This window comes from Equus przewalskii, chromosome 6 (assembly GCF_037783145.1).
Source record: "Equus przewalskii isolate Varuska chromosome 6, EquPr2, whole genome shotgun sequence".
In the NCBI taxonomy this organism is placed as follows: Eukaryota; Metazoa; Chordata; class Mammalia; order Perissodactyla; family Equidae; genus Equus; species Equus przewalskii.
In genome coordinates this window covers 7,883,285-7,899,956 of record NC_091836.1, presented here as the reverse complement: position 1 = coordinate 7,899,956, position 16,672 = coordinate 7,883,285, and the positions used below count along the sequence as shown (strand labels likewise).

The 16,672-nt window shown below is 37.5% G+C and overlaps 2 protein-coding genes across 43 annotated transcripts in view; one reads left to right on the top strand and one right to left on the bottom strand.

The window, feature by feature from the left end:
- Positions 1 to 1,185: 1,185 nt before the first annotated feature.
- Positions 1,186 to 5,469, bottom strand: JRKL (JRK like). Its single transcript, XM_008528611.2, has one exon. It carries the CDS (start codon positions 4,535 to 4,537, stop codon positions 2,963 to 2,965), a length of 1,575 nt encoding a protein of 524 aa, XP_008526833.2. The 5' UTR covers positions 4,538 to 5,469; the 3' UTR covers positions 1,186 to 2,962.
- CCDC82 (coiled-coil domain containing 82) overlaps positions 5,185 to 16,672 on the top strand; it is a 32,937-nt gene continuing 21,449 nt past the window's right edge. For 7 of the 42 annotated variants that reach the window (XM_070623000.1, XM_070622998.1, XM_070623006.1 and 4 more), the window contains exons 1-6: positions 5,233 to 5,342; positions 5,637 to 5,818; positions 7,609 to 7,692; positions 9,010 to 9,143; positions 10,260 to 11,029; positions 11,522 to 11,735. In XM_070623000.1, coding sequence (XP_070479101.1) covers positions 10,274 to 11,029; positions 11,522 to 11,735 — 970 coding nt within the window. In that variant the 5' untranslated portion in view covers positions 5,233 to 5,342; positions 5,637 to 5,818; positions 7,609 to 7,692; positions 9,010 to 9,143; positions 10,260 to 10,273. Of the gene's footprint in view, positions 5,343 to 5,514; positions 5,819 to 6,991; positions 7,693 to 9,009; positions 9,144 to 10,259; positions 11,030 to 11,521; positions 11,736 to 16,672 lie in introns of those variants that run through there. The other 35 variants (XM_070623004.1, XM_070622999.1, XM_070623009.1 and 32 more) reach the window with 16 other exon arrangements.

The window sequence follows — 16,672 nt, the reverse complement described above, 5'->3', positions numbered from 1 at the left end:
ATTCTTGGCTACTAGGAGTGTGGGTTTAAAGAAACATTGTAATGTATCGGTGGTTTTCTGAGAGATGTTTTATCAAGTTGATGACAATGGGAAAGATCAGGAGCCTATGGCTAATTTTGTAATGGAGAAATACAAAGCCAAACACAGCCTCTAGTGAGGCACTGAGGAAACAGGAACTGAGAACTAAGGATTTATGAGTTTGGGGAAGATGGAGTATCCAACCAGCTCCTGGTATCATCCACTAAATGGTCCCAGCTACTGATCAAATGCATTTAACTTGGCACTAGGATGCTGAAATGTACATCATTACAAAACACACCTAACTGCAGAAAAGACTTTCCTTCAATTTTTTTCTTCTCCTCTAACTACCCCCTCTTGTATTTGAATCTACCCTTCATTTCATTCTCTTGCCAAATTGTCTCATTTGGGGGCTTCATTTTTTCCCCCTCTGATCTGTATGGATCTGAGTGTATACTTGCTCATATGCTTTTGGTAGTAGTGGTTTCCAGATCTTTGGTACTGTATTGTGCCAACTCTGATTCTCTTTGGGACTGACTCATGAATTAAAGAGAAATGTTTGCATGACCTGTTTATTTTCCCAATGCTGGATTTTAAATTGTTGAAATGAGAAACGATTCTCACTGAGCATGGCTAACTAGAAATCAGAAAACAGATAATCCAGATTAGGCTGTGGATAAACAGGTAAATTGTGGATCAACAGACACTACAGAGTGGTGAAAGAAGACGACTAAGGACAAATGCTGCCACAAGTGCACTGGGAAATAGAAAAGTAAATGCCTGTGGCAGGTGGGGGGGTGGGCAAGGAATAAAGCTGAAGATTGGAAAAGGTTAGGAGGTTAGCCTAGGTTGGATAATATAAGCGTAAGTTTTGGTGTCAAATACCTGGGCTTAAAATCTTACCTGTGATCTTCAGCAATTAAGAGTGTGGGCTGATCATCAATATTTCTACCTAATTCATAATTTGAGGATTATGTAAGTCCATTCCTTAGAACATAACATGGTATTCAGTAATTGGCAGCTTTTATAATTATGTTCAAGGATGCAAGGGTCCAAAACAGAACTGTTAGCCTACCAGTGTTGGCAGCTTTCGAGAAGAGCAAATAGCTATAAATCAAGAAAAGAGTAGTCTCTCATAGGCTAGAGAAAGAGGCACAAGAGTCACACTCAAGGCCACAAAGCAGTGAACCTTTTACTAAATAGTAAAGTTTAAAACCACACAGCTTAACAGTAATTTTAATTTTACCACTAGGTGGCAATGATACAGCTGAATTTCACTGACAAGATTAATTTTAAAAACAGTAAGCAAATCCAGACAGAAATTCCAAGAAGCTTTTTAGCATACATTTTCATTTTAGAAAAATGAAAAATTATTTTATATACAATTTAATTTATAGCAGAATGTGTAATTATCTGATTCACTCTTAACTTCTGACGCTGTTTTCCTTGGTGCACTGAGGCAATTCATGCAACAAACAACTTTTAAACAGTTCTCATCACAGAGAAGTCTTTTTAAAAAATCTGGACATATATAATGAAGATAACAGAAATTATGGAAAGCTAAAAATCTTTTTAAGTTTTAGAATTCTAAGAAAGGCACTATAAAATGCAAAGTATTTCAATGAAAAAGTTAAACTTTTAAAAAATGACTGATAAAGAATTTTTTTTAATTTAGGGCCAAAACATGAAATAATATGGAGACACTTTGCTTTTAAATTACAAATTAAACTAACATTCACATAGGTAAAGACTTTTCAATGTCTTGAGTAAACAGTAAGTTTACTAAGCAAATTTATAAAAATTCTGACTTGAACTCTAGAAGAATACATTTTTATAAGTGTCAAAATAATAAATGATGAAATACCTAGACAACAACACTTTCCATAATTACTTCTGCTTTCTTCATAAAACAGGTCACAACCTATGGCTTATTTAAAATAATAAAAACTATTCATTTCTCCTTTTCACATCAAATAAAAGGGAAGATATGACAAACTTTTTCAAATTATAGACATTTTCAAACACACAGTAAAAAAAAACACAAAACTTTCAAATTCCCAAGACATTCCCCCACATGTAAGGGGGTGGCTCATATCACCACATGTAGCATCACAAAATCTGTACTATAATTAGATGAATAAATAATAAACCTATACTGTTAACCAATTCATAATATAATAAAAAGACCCAATTAAAACAAGCCTATTTATTCCCTTTGTATAAATAACCTAAAGTTCCCAAAATTTTCAACTCCAATTTTTCTAAAATAGATCAGAATATCTCATTATAGATCAGCTTTCCAATAGTTTTCTAATTTAGCAACCACTTCCTATATTATATTTACTTCATTTCCAGAAAAATCTCTCCCTCTTCCCACCCAAATATAAGAGAATAGATGAATGATTTCTTTTTATAATTCATAGGTCACTGTTTCCTCCTCATGATTGGGCTTCACTTTGAATTATTATAGATCACCCTGAAATCTAACAATATACATATTTCTCATTCCATCACCGTATACAGATATACAAAATGGATAGCCTTTTAAGATGGTTAGCACAAGAAAAGTTTACTGTGGCAGCCCTCACAAATCAAACAACAGAATTCAGGAAAGTGCTCAATCTGCTCACTGTAATCTGTAACTTCTGCTAGAAAATTTAGGGAATACCAGTGTAATGGAAGGGATAATTATAGATCTACAAAAGCGAATTCACGTGTACATGAAATTATATCTATATAGAATCAGCTTCCAATTATGTGTACAAATAAAAGGACAAGAGAAAGATGATGCAAAACACATAATCCTCAAACCACTATAGATACATGTTTGTATCTGTATTTCACAGGACTGTCTGAGAATTTAGCATACCAAGAAAATTAAGCCATATTGCAAAGAGGTTAAGAGGACAAACACAAATACCAAAACGATAACATTGAATTGCCATTATTGACTCGAGTTTGTCATCTTCTGTTTATTTCTGATGGTGGCTCGAAGTTTACGTATCACCAGTCTATCAGGCAGAATCATATCACCTTGTTGTTCTAGATAATCCAATAAATTTTCAGTCCATTGGAGAGCAGCTGCATGATTAATATGTTTCTCTGGAATCAGTTCTATTTCCTCCTCCTCATTTTCACTGGATTCATCTGTCTGGCCTTGTGCTCTTCTGATGATTTCACTGTCAGTTAACACTTCATAACCTGGTTCAGTACTGTCCACTTCAAGCCATTTTTCAATAGTCTCAGTAGTCACATTTTCCAGTCCTTTCGTGTGTTGTAAAATGGTGGCCACAGTAGCCACTGAAATATCTTCTTCATCAAAGTCCGAGCCTTCTTTCTCCTCTACAGTAGGGAGAATTTTCTTCCATGCTCTGCTAATGGTAACTGGCTTTACTAAATTCCATGCCATTGCTATTTCATAAAGTGCATCAAGCAGAGTTAGCTTCTTCCAGAATGATTTCAGGTCATTACCTTCTTCCAAGTTGTTCTGGAGAAGACCTGCACGATAGTTTCTCTTCATTGTCGCTATGACTCCCTGATCCGAAGGCTGAATCAATGAAGCAACATTAGGTGGTAAATACTTAGCAAATATTTGGCCATCATCCGACCTCAGGACATTTTCATTTGGATGTGTTGGTGAATTATCCAACAAGAGCACAGCCTTTTCCTGCAGGCCTTTGGATCTCAAGTACTCTCGAACTTGTGGCACAAAGATCTTATCAAACCACTGTCGGAAAATGGAAAGATCCATCCATGCACCTTTTTGGCTGAAATAAGAGACTGGCAGGTTTGAGGTGTCTGTTGACTTGAAGGAGTGAGGTTTCTTTGCTTTCCCCACAACACAAAGTTTAAGTTTGTGTAAACCTGTTGCATTGGCACAACACATGACAGTGACTCTCTCTTCAACTGACTTGTGCCCAGAGACAGTGCATTTACCTTTGATTACTGAAGTCCTGGAAGGCAGACATTTCCAAAAGAGTCCAGTTTCATCTGCATTGTAGATTTGTTCAGGTTGCAGATTTTCACGTTCAACAAAGTCTCGAAAGTTGTTACAAAAATCTTCCACAGCAGACTCATCTCCATTTAATCTCTCATTTCTAATGTTAATCTCTCTTATGCTGTGCCGCTGCTTAAAACGAGTTAACCAACCAGCAGAGGGGTTAAAATCACCATCCATTCCCAATGCATAAAAGAAGAATTCTGCCCTTTTTGCACAAATTGGTCCAGACACAGGATTCCCTTTTGCTCTTTGCTGGTTGAACCATTCCAGCATTGCTCTGTCCAGTTCCTCATACATGGATGGCTTCATAGATTTCCTCTTTGCCAGGAGACTTGTGGAATCAGAACTGCTGGCATAAGTTATAATCTTTTCCTTATTTTTTCTTATGTCCCGAACTGTGGTCTCACCGATTCCATAAATCACTGCCAGTTGTTTGGAAGAACCTCCGTCTTCCAGTTTCTTTATGATATCAAGCTTGTCTTTAATAGTCAACACCACTCGCTTCCGTTTCCCTGACATGGTGAGGCTCTGGGACTCCGGGACTCCCCCCAACACTCACACTGCAGCAAACCACAAGATCTTCCTTCTCTCACACAGACTCACTTTAACACAGTCTTATACACTCAAGTCTTTCAAGCTTACCAAGAACCTGGTGGCCCTGACCCCGTCCCCGGCTGGGCCTGGCTGGTAAAGAGATGGAAGAGGAGGGAGAGAGGGGAGGAAGTTTGAGAGAACAGGCCTTTAACTTAGAAGAGCAGTAGAGGAGGCCCCAAGTCAGCGCGGATAATCCGGTTTACAAACATTTGTTTTATTCCCCCAGTGGCCGCGAGAAAGACTCTAACCCCATCGTGACCACAAGCCTCCTTCACGCCCAGATCCGGGGTAAACGCCCGTCACTAACCCCTGCCACACCCCAAAGTTACGGCAGAGAGCGGAAGAGCCAGGGAGTCGGGGACTGGTCCCCTTCCCCAGGGGGACGGTTACGTTTGATCCCTTCCCCTGCAGCCAGCCTGCCCCCGCAAACCCCACTTCCCCGCGCCGGGCTGAGCCTGCACAGTCCCCCGGCCCCTCGCAGCCCGCCGGGCCCCTCTCCCCACCTCAGCTGGAAACGGGACCCCGTACCGCTCCCTGCCTAACGCTCGGCGACCGCTCCGCCCCCGGCACACGCTCCCGGAAGATGCCCCCTCCCGCCGCCAGGCCCCGCCCATGGCCCCGCCCAGAGGCGGGACTTCCCCTGGTCCCCGGAAAGAGGAGTGTCGCTGGCCTGGAGCGGGAGCCCGGGGCGGAGGCGAAGGCGGAGGCAGGAGCAGAGGAGCTTTGAAAGGTGAGCGCGCGGGGGCGGCGCGGGGCCAGCCCGGGGCCAGCCCGGGGCGGGGACTCGCTCTCGCTCCGGCTGCTAGTGGTTTGTTGGCGGGGCGGGGGGAAGCCGCGCCTCTCGGGCGGGGAGAAAGATTCCCGCGGGCGCCCTCGGGCTGGGCGGGGCGGCTCTCCTGCGCGCTTTTCTCCACTCGCGGGCCGCCCGGCCTGGGCGGGTGTCAGTTCCTTCCGCGATAGGGAAGGGGGTGGGACTCATGTGAGAAGCTCGAGTGGTGACTTTGCGGGTTTCTGGCCTTTCCAGACCCTTGTTTTCTGAGTGCTGAGCTCGTCTAGATTCTGGGGTTTGTGTCGTCCCGCGCACGTCATCGCGAAGCTGTGTGTAAGGGTCCCGTTGCCTAGCTACCGTGCCCCTCCATCCTGGAGGCAGAGTAGCGAACTGGCAGGCGTGCTGCGTTGCGTACCTGCGTCCGGCCAGAGAGCCAGGTTTGTAATCATGCAAATGACTCTAGTGTTAACTCCGGAAAGGATCTATTCCTTCCTCTGCCACTCCTCCCTGCTGGATTTAGTGAACCACCTTCAGTGTTCCAGATTTTAATGAATGCTAATAGTTGTCCCGGCTGCCAAACTGGCAAGGATCCACTCTATGCAAAATTGTGGAGTATTGATTGTGGACCGAGATGCTAAGTGGGGGAAGCTGGCTTTCCTCTCTTTATATGCTTCTTCTTATTTTTCTATTTCCTATTTCTGTCGTGTTGTGCTACCCTGTTTTCCAGCCAGTGGAAGAACTGTGATAAATTTATTCACAGCGATGTGATAAGAGCTTAAACAGAATTATACACTGTAGCTCTTAAATCATGTGTTATGCTGGCTTGTTTTGGTGTCCTTAGTAATTTCATCAGATTGTGAACTCCTTGGGAGCAGAGACCGTATTGTTGATTTATTCTAGTAACGCCACAGCTCCGAGCATGTGCTGGCACCTAGTATCCATTCAATAACTATGTCCTTGGTTTGTTAAGGGCTCCTCTCCAAACTCATATAAAAGCACACACCAAGGAGGGGTGATGTTTTACAAGTAGGCATGAATCCCTTCTGGTGGAATTTCAAGTAATGGTTGGGGTTCCACTGCCCTTCAAACCTTACAGTGTCAGCTACCACCTACATTGTTGATAGAGCAAGTAAGTGATTCCTAGAATGAATATTTTCTTGAGGATGAATTAACCTCAAAGTCTAGAAGAAAGGATATTTCTTCTGATGAGAAATTCACGTGGCATCATCAAAGTACCTTCTTTTAGATGTAGAGTTACTGTGTGAGAGAAAGCGATATGGATTATCGCCTTTAATTCACATTCTTTGGCAGACAGCACAGCTGTTTATGTGCCTCTTAGGTGATATTAAGCATGAAGCACAAAGATGTGATAGTATTGATCATCTTCATTCACTTATTTAATGCTTTCTGTTTGGAGTCCCTTTGCCTAAAGGTAAGGTATGGTTAAAGAAGCCTGATTAAATTCTCATTTCAAGAAATTGAGTGTGTACTCCACATATATAGGAATTACATCCGTTTGCGTGGATTCTTTTTTTGAGTGAATTGTGGCGACCAAGAGACGTCTTACCCATCAACCGAGTTGAGTTTTACTTTCTCATTTTTCTCCTTAGGTTCAGTTCACTCATCTTTTCCCTCTGTCACCGTTCTTCCCTCCCCAGCTAATGTAGTAACAGTATCCACAATTTAAAAAGAGGAGCCAAGAATATTTATGTTATCTTCTTTTACAATGACAGAATTTTTGACGTTATTGATATAAATGGCAATTAAGAAATGTGAAGAAAGACCTTGGAAATTTGGCAGTTGGCCAAATGTAACTTGATTTATTTAAATAAAATTTGCCTCCTCAAACATTCAGTGCTGCAGTTTTCCAGAATAAATTTTTTCTCATCACACACTGCTCTTTGAAATTTTTACTTTAGGAGTCAGTGGAGAATCCCTTAAATTTTATGATCAATGTCATCAATAAGGTGGTAGAGGCAAGTCTGCAAATTTTCATCTCTTTTGCACATCCTTTTCTTGCCTAGTGGATAAATAATTTCCAGAAGTTTCTGGCCTAACGCATGTGCACTAACATTCAGTTACATAATTTTTTAGAAAGTATGTTTGTAAACTCTAAACTCTTTTAGTGATTACTTTCTGAAACTAAATTTTAGCGTGACTGCGAGATAAAATAATGACTTTTTCAAGGCATAATTTTTACTACTTTGTACAAATATAATATTGGCAGCAGTCATTGTGTAGCACTGGACGGGGGATCAGGAGACCTGGTGTCTACTCCCTGCTCTGTCACTAACAAGCTGTGTGATCTTCGGTAAGTCATTTAAACTCTATGTCCTTGGTTTTGATTTTTGTAAATGAAGATAATATCTTCCTTCTAGGATCATTGTCAGGATTTTAAAATAGATATGAAAATGCACTCAAAAATTACTGTACATATGGGATTTTTTATAGCTTAACTGTGTGCAGTCATAGGTATTTTTGTAGTGCGACGTTCTTAATTGTTTCTACCATTGTCATCGGAATCACCTATTGATATGATAAATAACTGTCTTTTGAGCAAGGTACAGTTCTGTAAGGTAATTATCTAGTGTATATGAAACTGCTTTTGCTTACTAATAAACTCATCTTTCACTTTAATTTTCCTACTGTCCATATTTGCTTTAGTGTGTTTACTGAAGCGTATTTGTCATTTGTTTTCATAAATGTTTTTTCATTATTTCTCCGAATTCAGACAGATTTATTACAAAGGCTTACCTTCTTATTACAGTGTAATGCACATACATAGTTTATGCAAATTTATCTATATTTGCTTAAAAAAATACTTCTGTGTACTATATGGCTTCAAAATATAAGCTGCCTAGTTGATCTGGTGCTTTTTTTTTTTTTTTTCAAAAAAAGCCAGTAATCTGTTTTAAACCTGGAGAAGAAACTGGGTAGACATACTGTGAAGCAGTATGATATACAAAAAAACCCCATACTTTTGAAAGTAATATGGAGATTTTTAAAAACGGTAATTTTGACCTGACCACACACAGTTTTCATCTTTGCTGATTTTAATATAAGCTTTTCGTAATATGCAACTCAAGTGTAATTTCAAGTAGCAGAATATTTGGTCTATTGACTAGAATTTATTAGATCGCTATTACAATGCTGACTATATGTTGCAGCAGTCACTGTCATAAGGTCATACTTCAGCCTACACTATAAAGTTAATTTCTGGTGTATACTCTTAGCAACCATTGTTGTTCTGATTTCATATGAGGTATTACCATTATAGAAACAGTCACAGAGCCCTATAAACAACAAAATTTGTACAATCAGTGAATGGTGCGTACTCCTCCCCCAAATAAAATAATCATCTTGGGAATTACAAACTTGGTTCAGAAGTTCTGCCATTGCTTAAAAAATTTTTGGTGTTCTATTTTTGGAATTACTTTCAGAGTTTGCAGCACATTTTAAAAATATTTTTAATGGTAGTTAATCTTTGTCTTTTGAAATTGGATTTTGTTTCTGGAAGCTGCTGACAGTGCTTAATAACTGAGACAAGTGAATAAAGTAGATATTTACTCTTTGGGATAAAAAAATTTGAAATGTAATTATTTTCATATTTTTGTGTATTTTTTGATAGTGTGGCTTACAGAAGATCTCTGGGAATATTCTGGGCCATGGTAAAAATATTGGAATAATCAGCCTCATGAGGTGATTTCTTTGAAGGAGATAACACTCAATTGAATACATAAGCTCTTAGACATGTATTAGGAGGTCAGTCTCATTACATTGTGATCATACTTCTATCCTTAGCAACCAAGACGTACATATGTTTTACTGTTTTCCTAGTTATCTTACTTGTCTCTAATTGTTCCTTTACTTTATACTTGTGATGATTTTAACGGAGTTCACCCTTTTGTCAATTGAAAACCTAGCACATTTGTTTTCCTTCCCAATATCATGCTCTGCTTCACCCTGAAACTTTGTTTTTTCACCTATTATTGGATTGCCAGTAAGTTTTCTGTTGGATTATATTGTAACTTTAACTCTGAGTAGTTTAAAGCCATTGCCATTTTACTAAAGTATACAGAAGCTGCAATCTTAATGGATTCGTTCTGTCAGTTTTGCACTGCTCTCTTTTTGTGTCAATTACTACTTTATAACTTTCTTCATATAAACTAATTGATGCTTTACGTTAAAATTCATGTCATTGCTCTGTTCAGAATCCTTCTTTGCTAACAGGATGAATCATTCTGGTAATTCCACCCTATTTCTCTATACTCGTCTGTTTTTTTCCAGCATAAGGCCTCTTTTCACACTTTTTTGGTCACGTTTACCTAGCGTATTCTTTCTCGGTGCCAAAGTTTTGACCTTACCATTTTTACCTGCCTGAAATTTCTTTTTCTTTCATTCTTTCTGTTCAAATATAATCAATCCTTCAGAATCCTAACAGATCATATCTGTTCAATAGAATCTTCAGCGAAGCACTTGTCCTCCTGATCCTCTTGCATCTTTACACTTTTATCACAGTTATTTTTATCACTCATTTGGTACTAAATGAAGACTGCCTTGCATTTTTCTTATGTGTTTGTATGTTTTAATTCTACACATGGATGATAACCTTCTGAAGAACAGGACCATGATTTTTTATGTATTCCTTTCAGCACAACATACAGCATCATTCAGAATAGATGGTCATGTAATTATTTCATAGATGTTCAATAAATTATTTGTTGAATAACTGTTCTCCCATCTTCACTCAGATATTTCATGTGATTTTACCTTTGTGACCCATTTTATAATACCAAATAAATATAATTCGTGCCATAAATGCATTCATTGTTGTAATCTGGTTATCATGATTATATTCCTAATAACTTTATTTTGTAGAGGCTTAAGTGAAAATGATACATGTCAGAAGACGTGAAACAAGGAAAAATTCTAGAACTCAAGAGCATGAGCAGAAATCTCGAGTTGATTGGAGGCGGACTAAAAGAAATAGTCTTTCACAATTATTTGATAGTGATGAAGAATTCGATAGTGATGAAGAACTTGATAGTGATGAAGACCTGGATAGTGATGAAGAGCCAGATAGTGATGAAAGTGTTGACAATCATGTAAGTGTTGACAATGATGAAGAGCTTGATAGTAACAGGGGGCTCGATAGTAATAAAAAGCCAGAAAATGAAAGAGAGCTTAAATTAATTGAAGTTGAAAGTGAAAGAAACAGCTGTGAGCATCTCATTAACACTGGCAACAGTTCAACATATGAAGAAGAAAAGAACAAAAGCAAACCTAGAAGTATTGACTTACCAGAGCATGAAAAGCATTCAGGTCAAGAGGAGGAGGATCTCAACAAACACACTGGACAAATAATAGAGGAGGATTTAGAAGAAGAACACGTTAGGCGAGGGAAGAGAAAAAGGACCTCCTCTGTGATGTATGACAGTGATGACAGTGATGACAGTGATATCCTAGCTGCAAAAGTAGGTGTTAAACGTCCACGGAGAGTGGTTGAAGATGAATGTTCTTCAGTGGAGATGGAGCAAAAAGACCCTGAGAAAACTTTAGCTGCAAGAAAGCGACAACAACTCCAGAAGCTGAAAGAACTCTCAAAACAAAGATCTCGTCAGAGACGCAATAGTAGTAGAGATTTTGAGGTGTGTTATATTTTATTGGTTTTGTTACTGTTTTTTAAAATTTTTACTTAAAATGTTTAATTTTTATAAAAATCAAAGTGCTGAGTCTGTTCTATTCCTCAGTAATTCTAGAATTTATTTTTTAATCAAGTATCCTTGAACATGTTTGATCACACTATTGTACCTAATATATTGTTTTATCATGAGTCTCAGTCTATCATTCTTTTTTAAAATTGAAAGACTTTTTGTTTTGTATGGTCTTTCCTGTTTTTAACTTTTACTCGTAATCTTAATGTCCATGTTAAGCATTTTACATAACTTATCAAGGTATATTATCTTTTTCCTAATTTCAGAAGTTCAGCATTTAACATGCCAAGATTTTTTTAACCTTAAAATATGAAATTAGTTTCTATGGATTATTTTTTTGGTGTCAGATTTAATCCTTTAATTTCACATCCATACGGATAATTTTAAAGGTATAAATTACTGAAGGATGTGTTTCAATTTAATTAGGACTCTGAAAAGGAATCCTGCCCAAGCAATGATGAAAATGATGAGGAGGAGGAGGAGGAGGCGGAGGAGGATTGTGAATCTGATGAAGATGGAGATGATTATGTTATTGATGACTTCGTAGTGCAAGATGAGGAGGGTGATGAAGAGAATAAAAGCCAGCAAGGAGAAAAATTGACTACATCACAACTGAAATTAGTAAAACAGAATTCTCTTTGTAAGTTAAATATTTAGAAAATGTTTTATGACTTGTTCTAATCATGATATTATATCAAGAATCAAATCAGCCTTTTACTATCATATTCTAAATCATTGATTAGCAACTATGGTTTCATTTTCAGGTAACTTTAATTTGTCAATCTGGTAATAGTTTATTTTGGTCGTTTCAGGAACACTTTATACTTTTAAAAATTATTGGAGGACCTCAAAGAGTTTTTGCTTCTGTGACTTATAGGTATAATATTTACTGTTGTAGAAATACAAAACAGAGAAATTTAAAATATTTATTATTTATTATATTTATTAATTGACTTAAAATAACATTAAACTCATTACATGTTAACATACGTAACATTTTTATGAAAAATAACTATATTTTCCCCCCAAATGAGAAGAATGATGTTGTTTTACATTTTAAGATATTTAATGTCTAGCTTAACAGAAGACAGCTGAGTTCTTGTATATGCTTTTACATTCAGTGTTTTGTGATGTTTTGGTTCAAGTAGATGAAAACAATTTTGCTTCACACAGATAGGTAGCTGGTAAAAGGAGGAGTGTTTTTAAAGTGTTTTCAAAATAATCATAGATATTCTCATTTGACACTACACCAAAATTCAACAAGTGATAGTTTCCTAAAGGTTAGTTGCAATTTGGAATCTGAAACCATATACATGAACTTTTAGTACTTACTTACATTACAATCTATTGATCTGTTTTGCAGTTTGAATGGATCTTTTTCCCATGTATGATTTTTGTAGCATCATGCGTTGGTCATTTGGAAAATATTGGTTCACTGGGTTATGCACGTCTTCCCAATGTCCACACATTTCATTATACAACATTTAAAGCATCACACTTGTTAATACCCCCCAGGTCTCATCAGAAAATTCTTTAGGTATGGGGAAGCTGTCAAGCTCGCAGTAGCAGATACAAGTTTTTCAGAATTCTAATTTCTACTTATAAATATGTTTTTTATTTTTGGCAACAAATACGAGGAGTTGTTCTTCAAATGACAGGTTCCCTTTGTTTTTTTTTCTTAGAGAAAATATTTGATAAATGCCATAATTTGTTAGTTTTTCTTTCAAATAAATATAGTGTTGCATGACAAATGAGGCTTTTTTAGCTCCCAACTAAGTTTTTCTTCGAAGTATGATCCATAATACTTTGGTATACAGTGTAAGTGCTTTGTGTATACTTCCCATTTCATCCCATTGAATACTAAAAGGATGTATACTCAAGATTCAAGATTTAATGAAATTAGGGGCTGGCCTAGTGGCATAGCAGTTAGGTTTGCCTGCTCTGCTTCAGCGGCCCAGTGTTCACCAGTTCAGATCCTGGGCGCGGACCTATACACTACTTATCAAGCTGTGCTGTGGCAGTGTCCCACATACAAAGTAGAGGAAAATGGGCACAGATATTAACTCAGGGGTAATCTTCCTGGAAAAAAAAAAAAGATTTAATGAGATTAATATTTTTTACTACTTCCTCAGGGACATTCTTGTGAAAGTAGTTTTTTTTACTGAGTGCATATAGCAAAGATGACTACAGTGCTTACTAGCAATTTGCTGCTCTTGCCATGATTCATGTTAGGGGGCTAGCTGCCTTACCCATAGTTACTTTTACAACATCAGTGAAAATAGCAACACAGTGAAAACAGCTAATCCTTATCTTAGTGTTATTACTTTGACCCCACAGATCCCCTTAAATGGGCTTGGGGATTTCCAGGGGTGTACAAATCACACGTTGAGAACCACTGGTTTTATCAGGCCTAGTGAAGCTTTACTCAGTGAAACATATCAGAACTAGGAAATTAGAGTCTTTTATGTTTTCATAAAGTTAAAATGAAAATATAATAGGACCCTAAAAATTTAGGGCTATCTTTCAATATGTATTATTATTCTGATTTCTATAGTTATACATAAATTCAAAAACTGTTTTATGATGTTTTAGAACTCTAATAGAAACAAGCTGTTGGAGATATATTTTCTTCAAAGAATGCATTCTTTCCAAAATTTTTTTAAAAGAGCATATTTACTAAAATTAAGTGTAATGTAGTTCAATTTAGATCTTATGATTTATAATAAAATAGTAGATTAAGGTACGAATCAAATTTTAAGAAATTCATCAGTTATAGTATGCCAATGACAGGCATCTATACATGGAAAGTTAATGACTGTTTTCCTTGTATCAATAGGCACCTTGTATCACCTGCCACCTGGACATTTGAATCTCAGGGAAACTCAATTAACAGGTGTCCCATCATTCTGTATTATAATATCTAGAATGTGATAGAACATTTGCTGAGAGATACCCACTCATACCCACTCCTGCTGATTAATGAAAATAAATGTCCAGCATGTGGGAACTAATGTTAACTTCCTTCTCTTTCCTACACCTCTATGCTTGCTTTTTTTTTTTAAATTAAAGATTGGCACCTGAGCTAACATCTGTTGCCAATCTTCTTTTTTTCTTCTTCTTCTTCTCCCCAAAGCCCCCCAGTACGTAGTTGTATGTTCTAGTTGTGAGTGCCTATGGTTGTGCTGTTTGGAACGCCGCCTCACCATGGCCTGATGAGCAGTGCCATGTCCACGCCCAGGATGCAAACGAGCGAAACCCTGGGCCGCCTAAGCGGAGCACGCGAACTTAACCACTGGGCCACGGGGCCGGCCCTGCTTTTGTTTTTTTAAGAGCAGTTTTAGATTTATGAAAAAGTTGAGTGAAAGGTACAGAGAGTTCCTATATAACCCCTCGCATACACACACACAGTTTCCCTGTTACTAACATCTTGCATTAGTTGGGTCATCTGGTACAACTGATGAGCCAATATGGACAGATTATTGTTAACTGTAGTTCATAGTTTACCTCAGGGCTCACTCTTTGTGTTGTCCATTCTGTGGGTTTTGACAAATGTATAATGATATGAAGGGCATCCTCCATTACAGTATCATACAGAATAGTTTCACTGTCCTAAAAATCCCTTTTGCTCTGCCAATCCATCCCTCACTCCCTCCCCTGAACCCCTGGTGACCGCTGATCTTTTTAGTATCTCCATAGTTTTGCCTTTGCCAGAATGTTTTATAGTTGGAATCACACAGCATGTAGCCTTTTCAAATTGGCTTCTTTCACTTAATAATATGGTTTAAGTTTCCTCCATGTCTTAATGTGGCATAATAGCTCATTTCTTTTTATTATTGACTAATATTCCGTTATACGAATGTACCACAGTTTGTTTATTCAGTCGCCTGTTAAAGGACATGTCAGTTGCTTCCAAGTTTTGGCAGTTGTGAGTAAAGCTGCTATAAATATTTATGTGCAGGTTTTTATACAGACATAAGTTTTTAACTCATTTGGGTAAATACCAAGGAGCTTTGTGCTTATTTTTACTACTGTGGAGCATCTCCACCTCAGAGGGAGATTTATCTCATTTTTTATGTAATGCATTTTATCTTCTTTGTTCTTAATTGGAACTTCTCCTTCTGGCTGTATCCTTACAAGCTGTCTTTCCTCAACATATAATCATATTCCTCTTTTCTCCCTTGAGTTGGCATGTTCCATTAGCCCTATTCTAAATCTTATCTTTTTGTTCAATTTTCCCAGTAACTCTACAAAGCATTGTACTCAGACTCTTGCACTAATCAATCCAGTGAAATTTCTCTCACTAAAGTTAATAACTTCCTAGTTGCCAAAATGCTCTTCACTTCTTATATTAACCTGGTATTGTTCTGTGCCTTGCTGCCAACCATTGACTACTTTCACTTTCAGAAAATTCTTCTCTTTTTAGCTTCTATGGTACCATTCTTTCTTGCGTTCCCCTTTGTAATGTACATTCCTGTTTTCCCACTTACCATGTAAATATTGATGTTTCTAGAGGTTCCATCCTCTAACTACCTTTGTTTTGCTTGTACTTCAGGCAATCTCTTCCTCATAACTTCAGCCCAATCTAGAGGCAAAAATTCCCCAACTTTTATTTCCAGCAGATTTCTCCAAAGCCTAAGCCTCAATTTTTCATCATCTTATTGAACATTTTCATCAGTGTCTTTCAGACACCCAGTATGTGCAAAACTAAATGACTGAGAGGTAGCAAAAGAGAGTTTAGGCTGATGGTAGAACTCTTGTTTTTTTGGTTGTAGTAGTGGTTATACAACTTGATGCATTAGTCATAGAACTATACACCAAAAAAAGTACATTTTATGGTATATAAAAGAGTAAAGCTCAATAAAGTAAGCCAAGTGGGCATCCCCACTTCTAAAAAATCTCTTAAATGGTTAATCAGTTTTGCTTCTCTTTGTATTCCTAATACCCATCAGAGTTGGTGACATGTTATAGGAACTCATAGTTGGATGAATGGATGGATGGATGGATGATTAAGATAAGCATATTGGCTGAAGGCTCCTGGGTCTTATAGTTCAAGACAGAGAAATGTTAGGTGTAACCAGATTTCTTAAAGCATCAAAGGAAAAAAAAAATCCATATTTTGGAGTGATAACTTTGACTTGCTTAATGTTTTTAATACTTATCAATGTTTATGCCTGTTATGAATATAATAAAATTAAATATAGGCAGTTTTTGATTTGCCAAGGGATTATGTTCTAAAACTTGCTAGAAGTTAATTCTTACATTTGAAAATCAAAATATGTTTTCTCATCAAAGCAGTAACTTATATGATGAATAATGAACAGCACTCTGTGGCCTGGGTTAAGTGGTAATTAGGCTACTATTCCCAGATTCATTCTCTCCCTTGCTTCTATGAGAATACTGACAACTACTCATATTCAACATATGATCAAAATTTGGGAGAAACATTTCCTAACTCCATATTCAGTACTCAATTGAGAATCACAATCAATGGCCTATGCAGTTTTACCTTTTGGAAGAGAACAGTTCTACCTATAGGAAGACGTTTTGTGACTTCCTCAGTATCTGCAATTTGGCTCT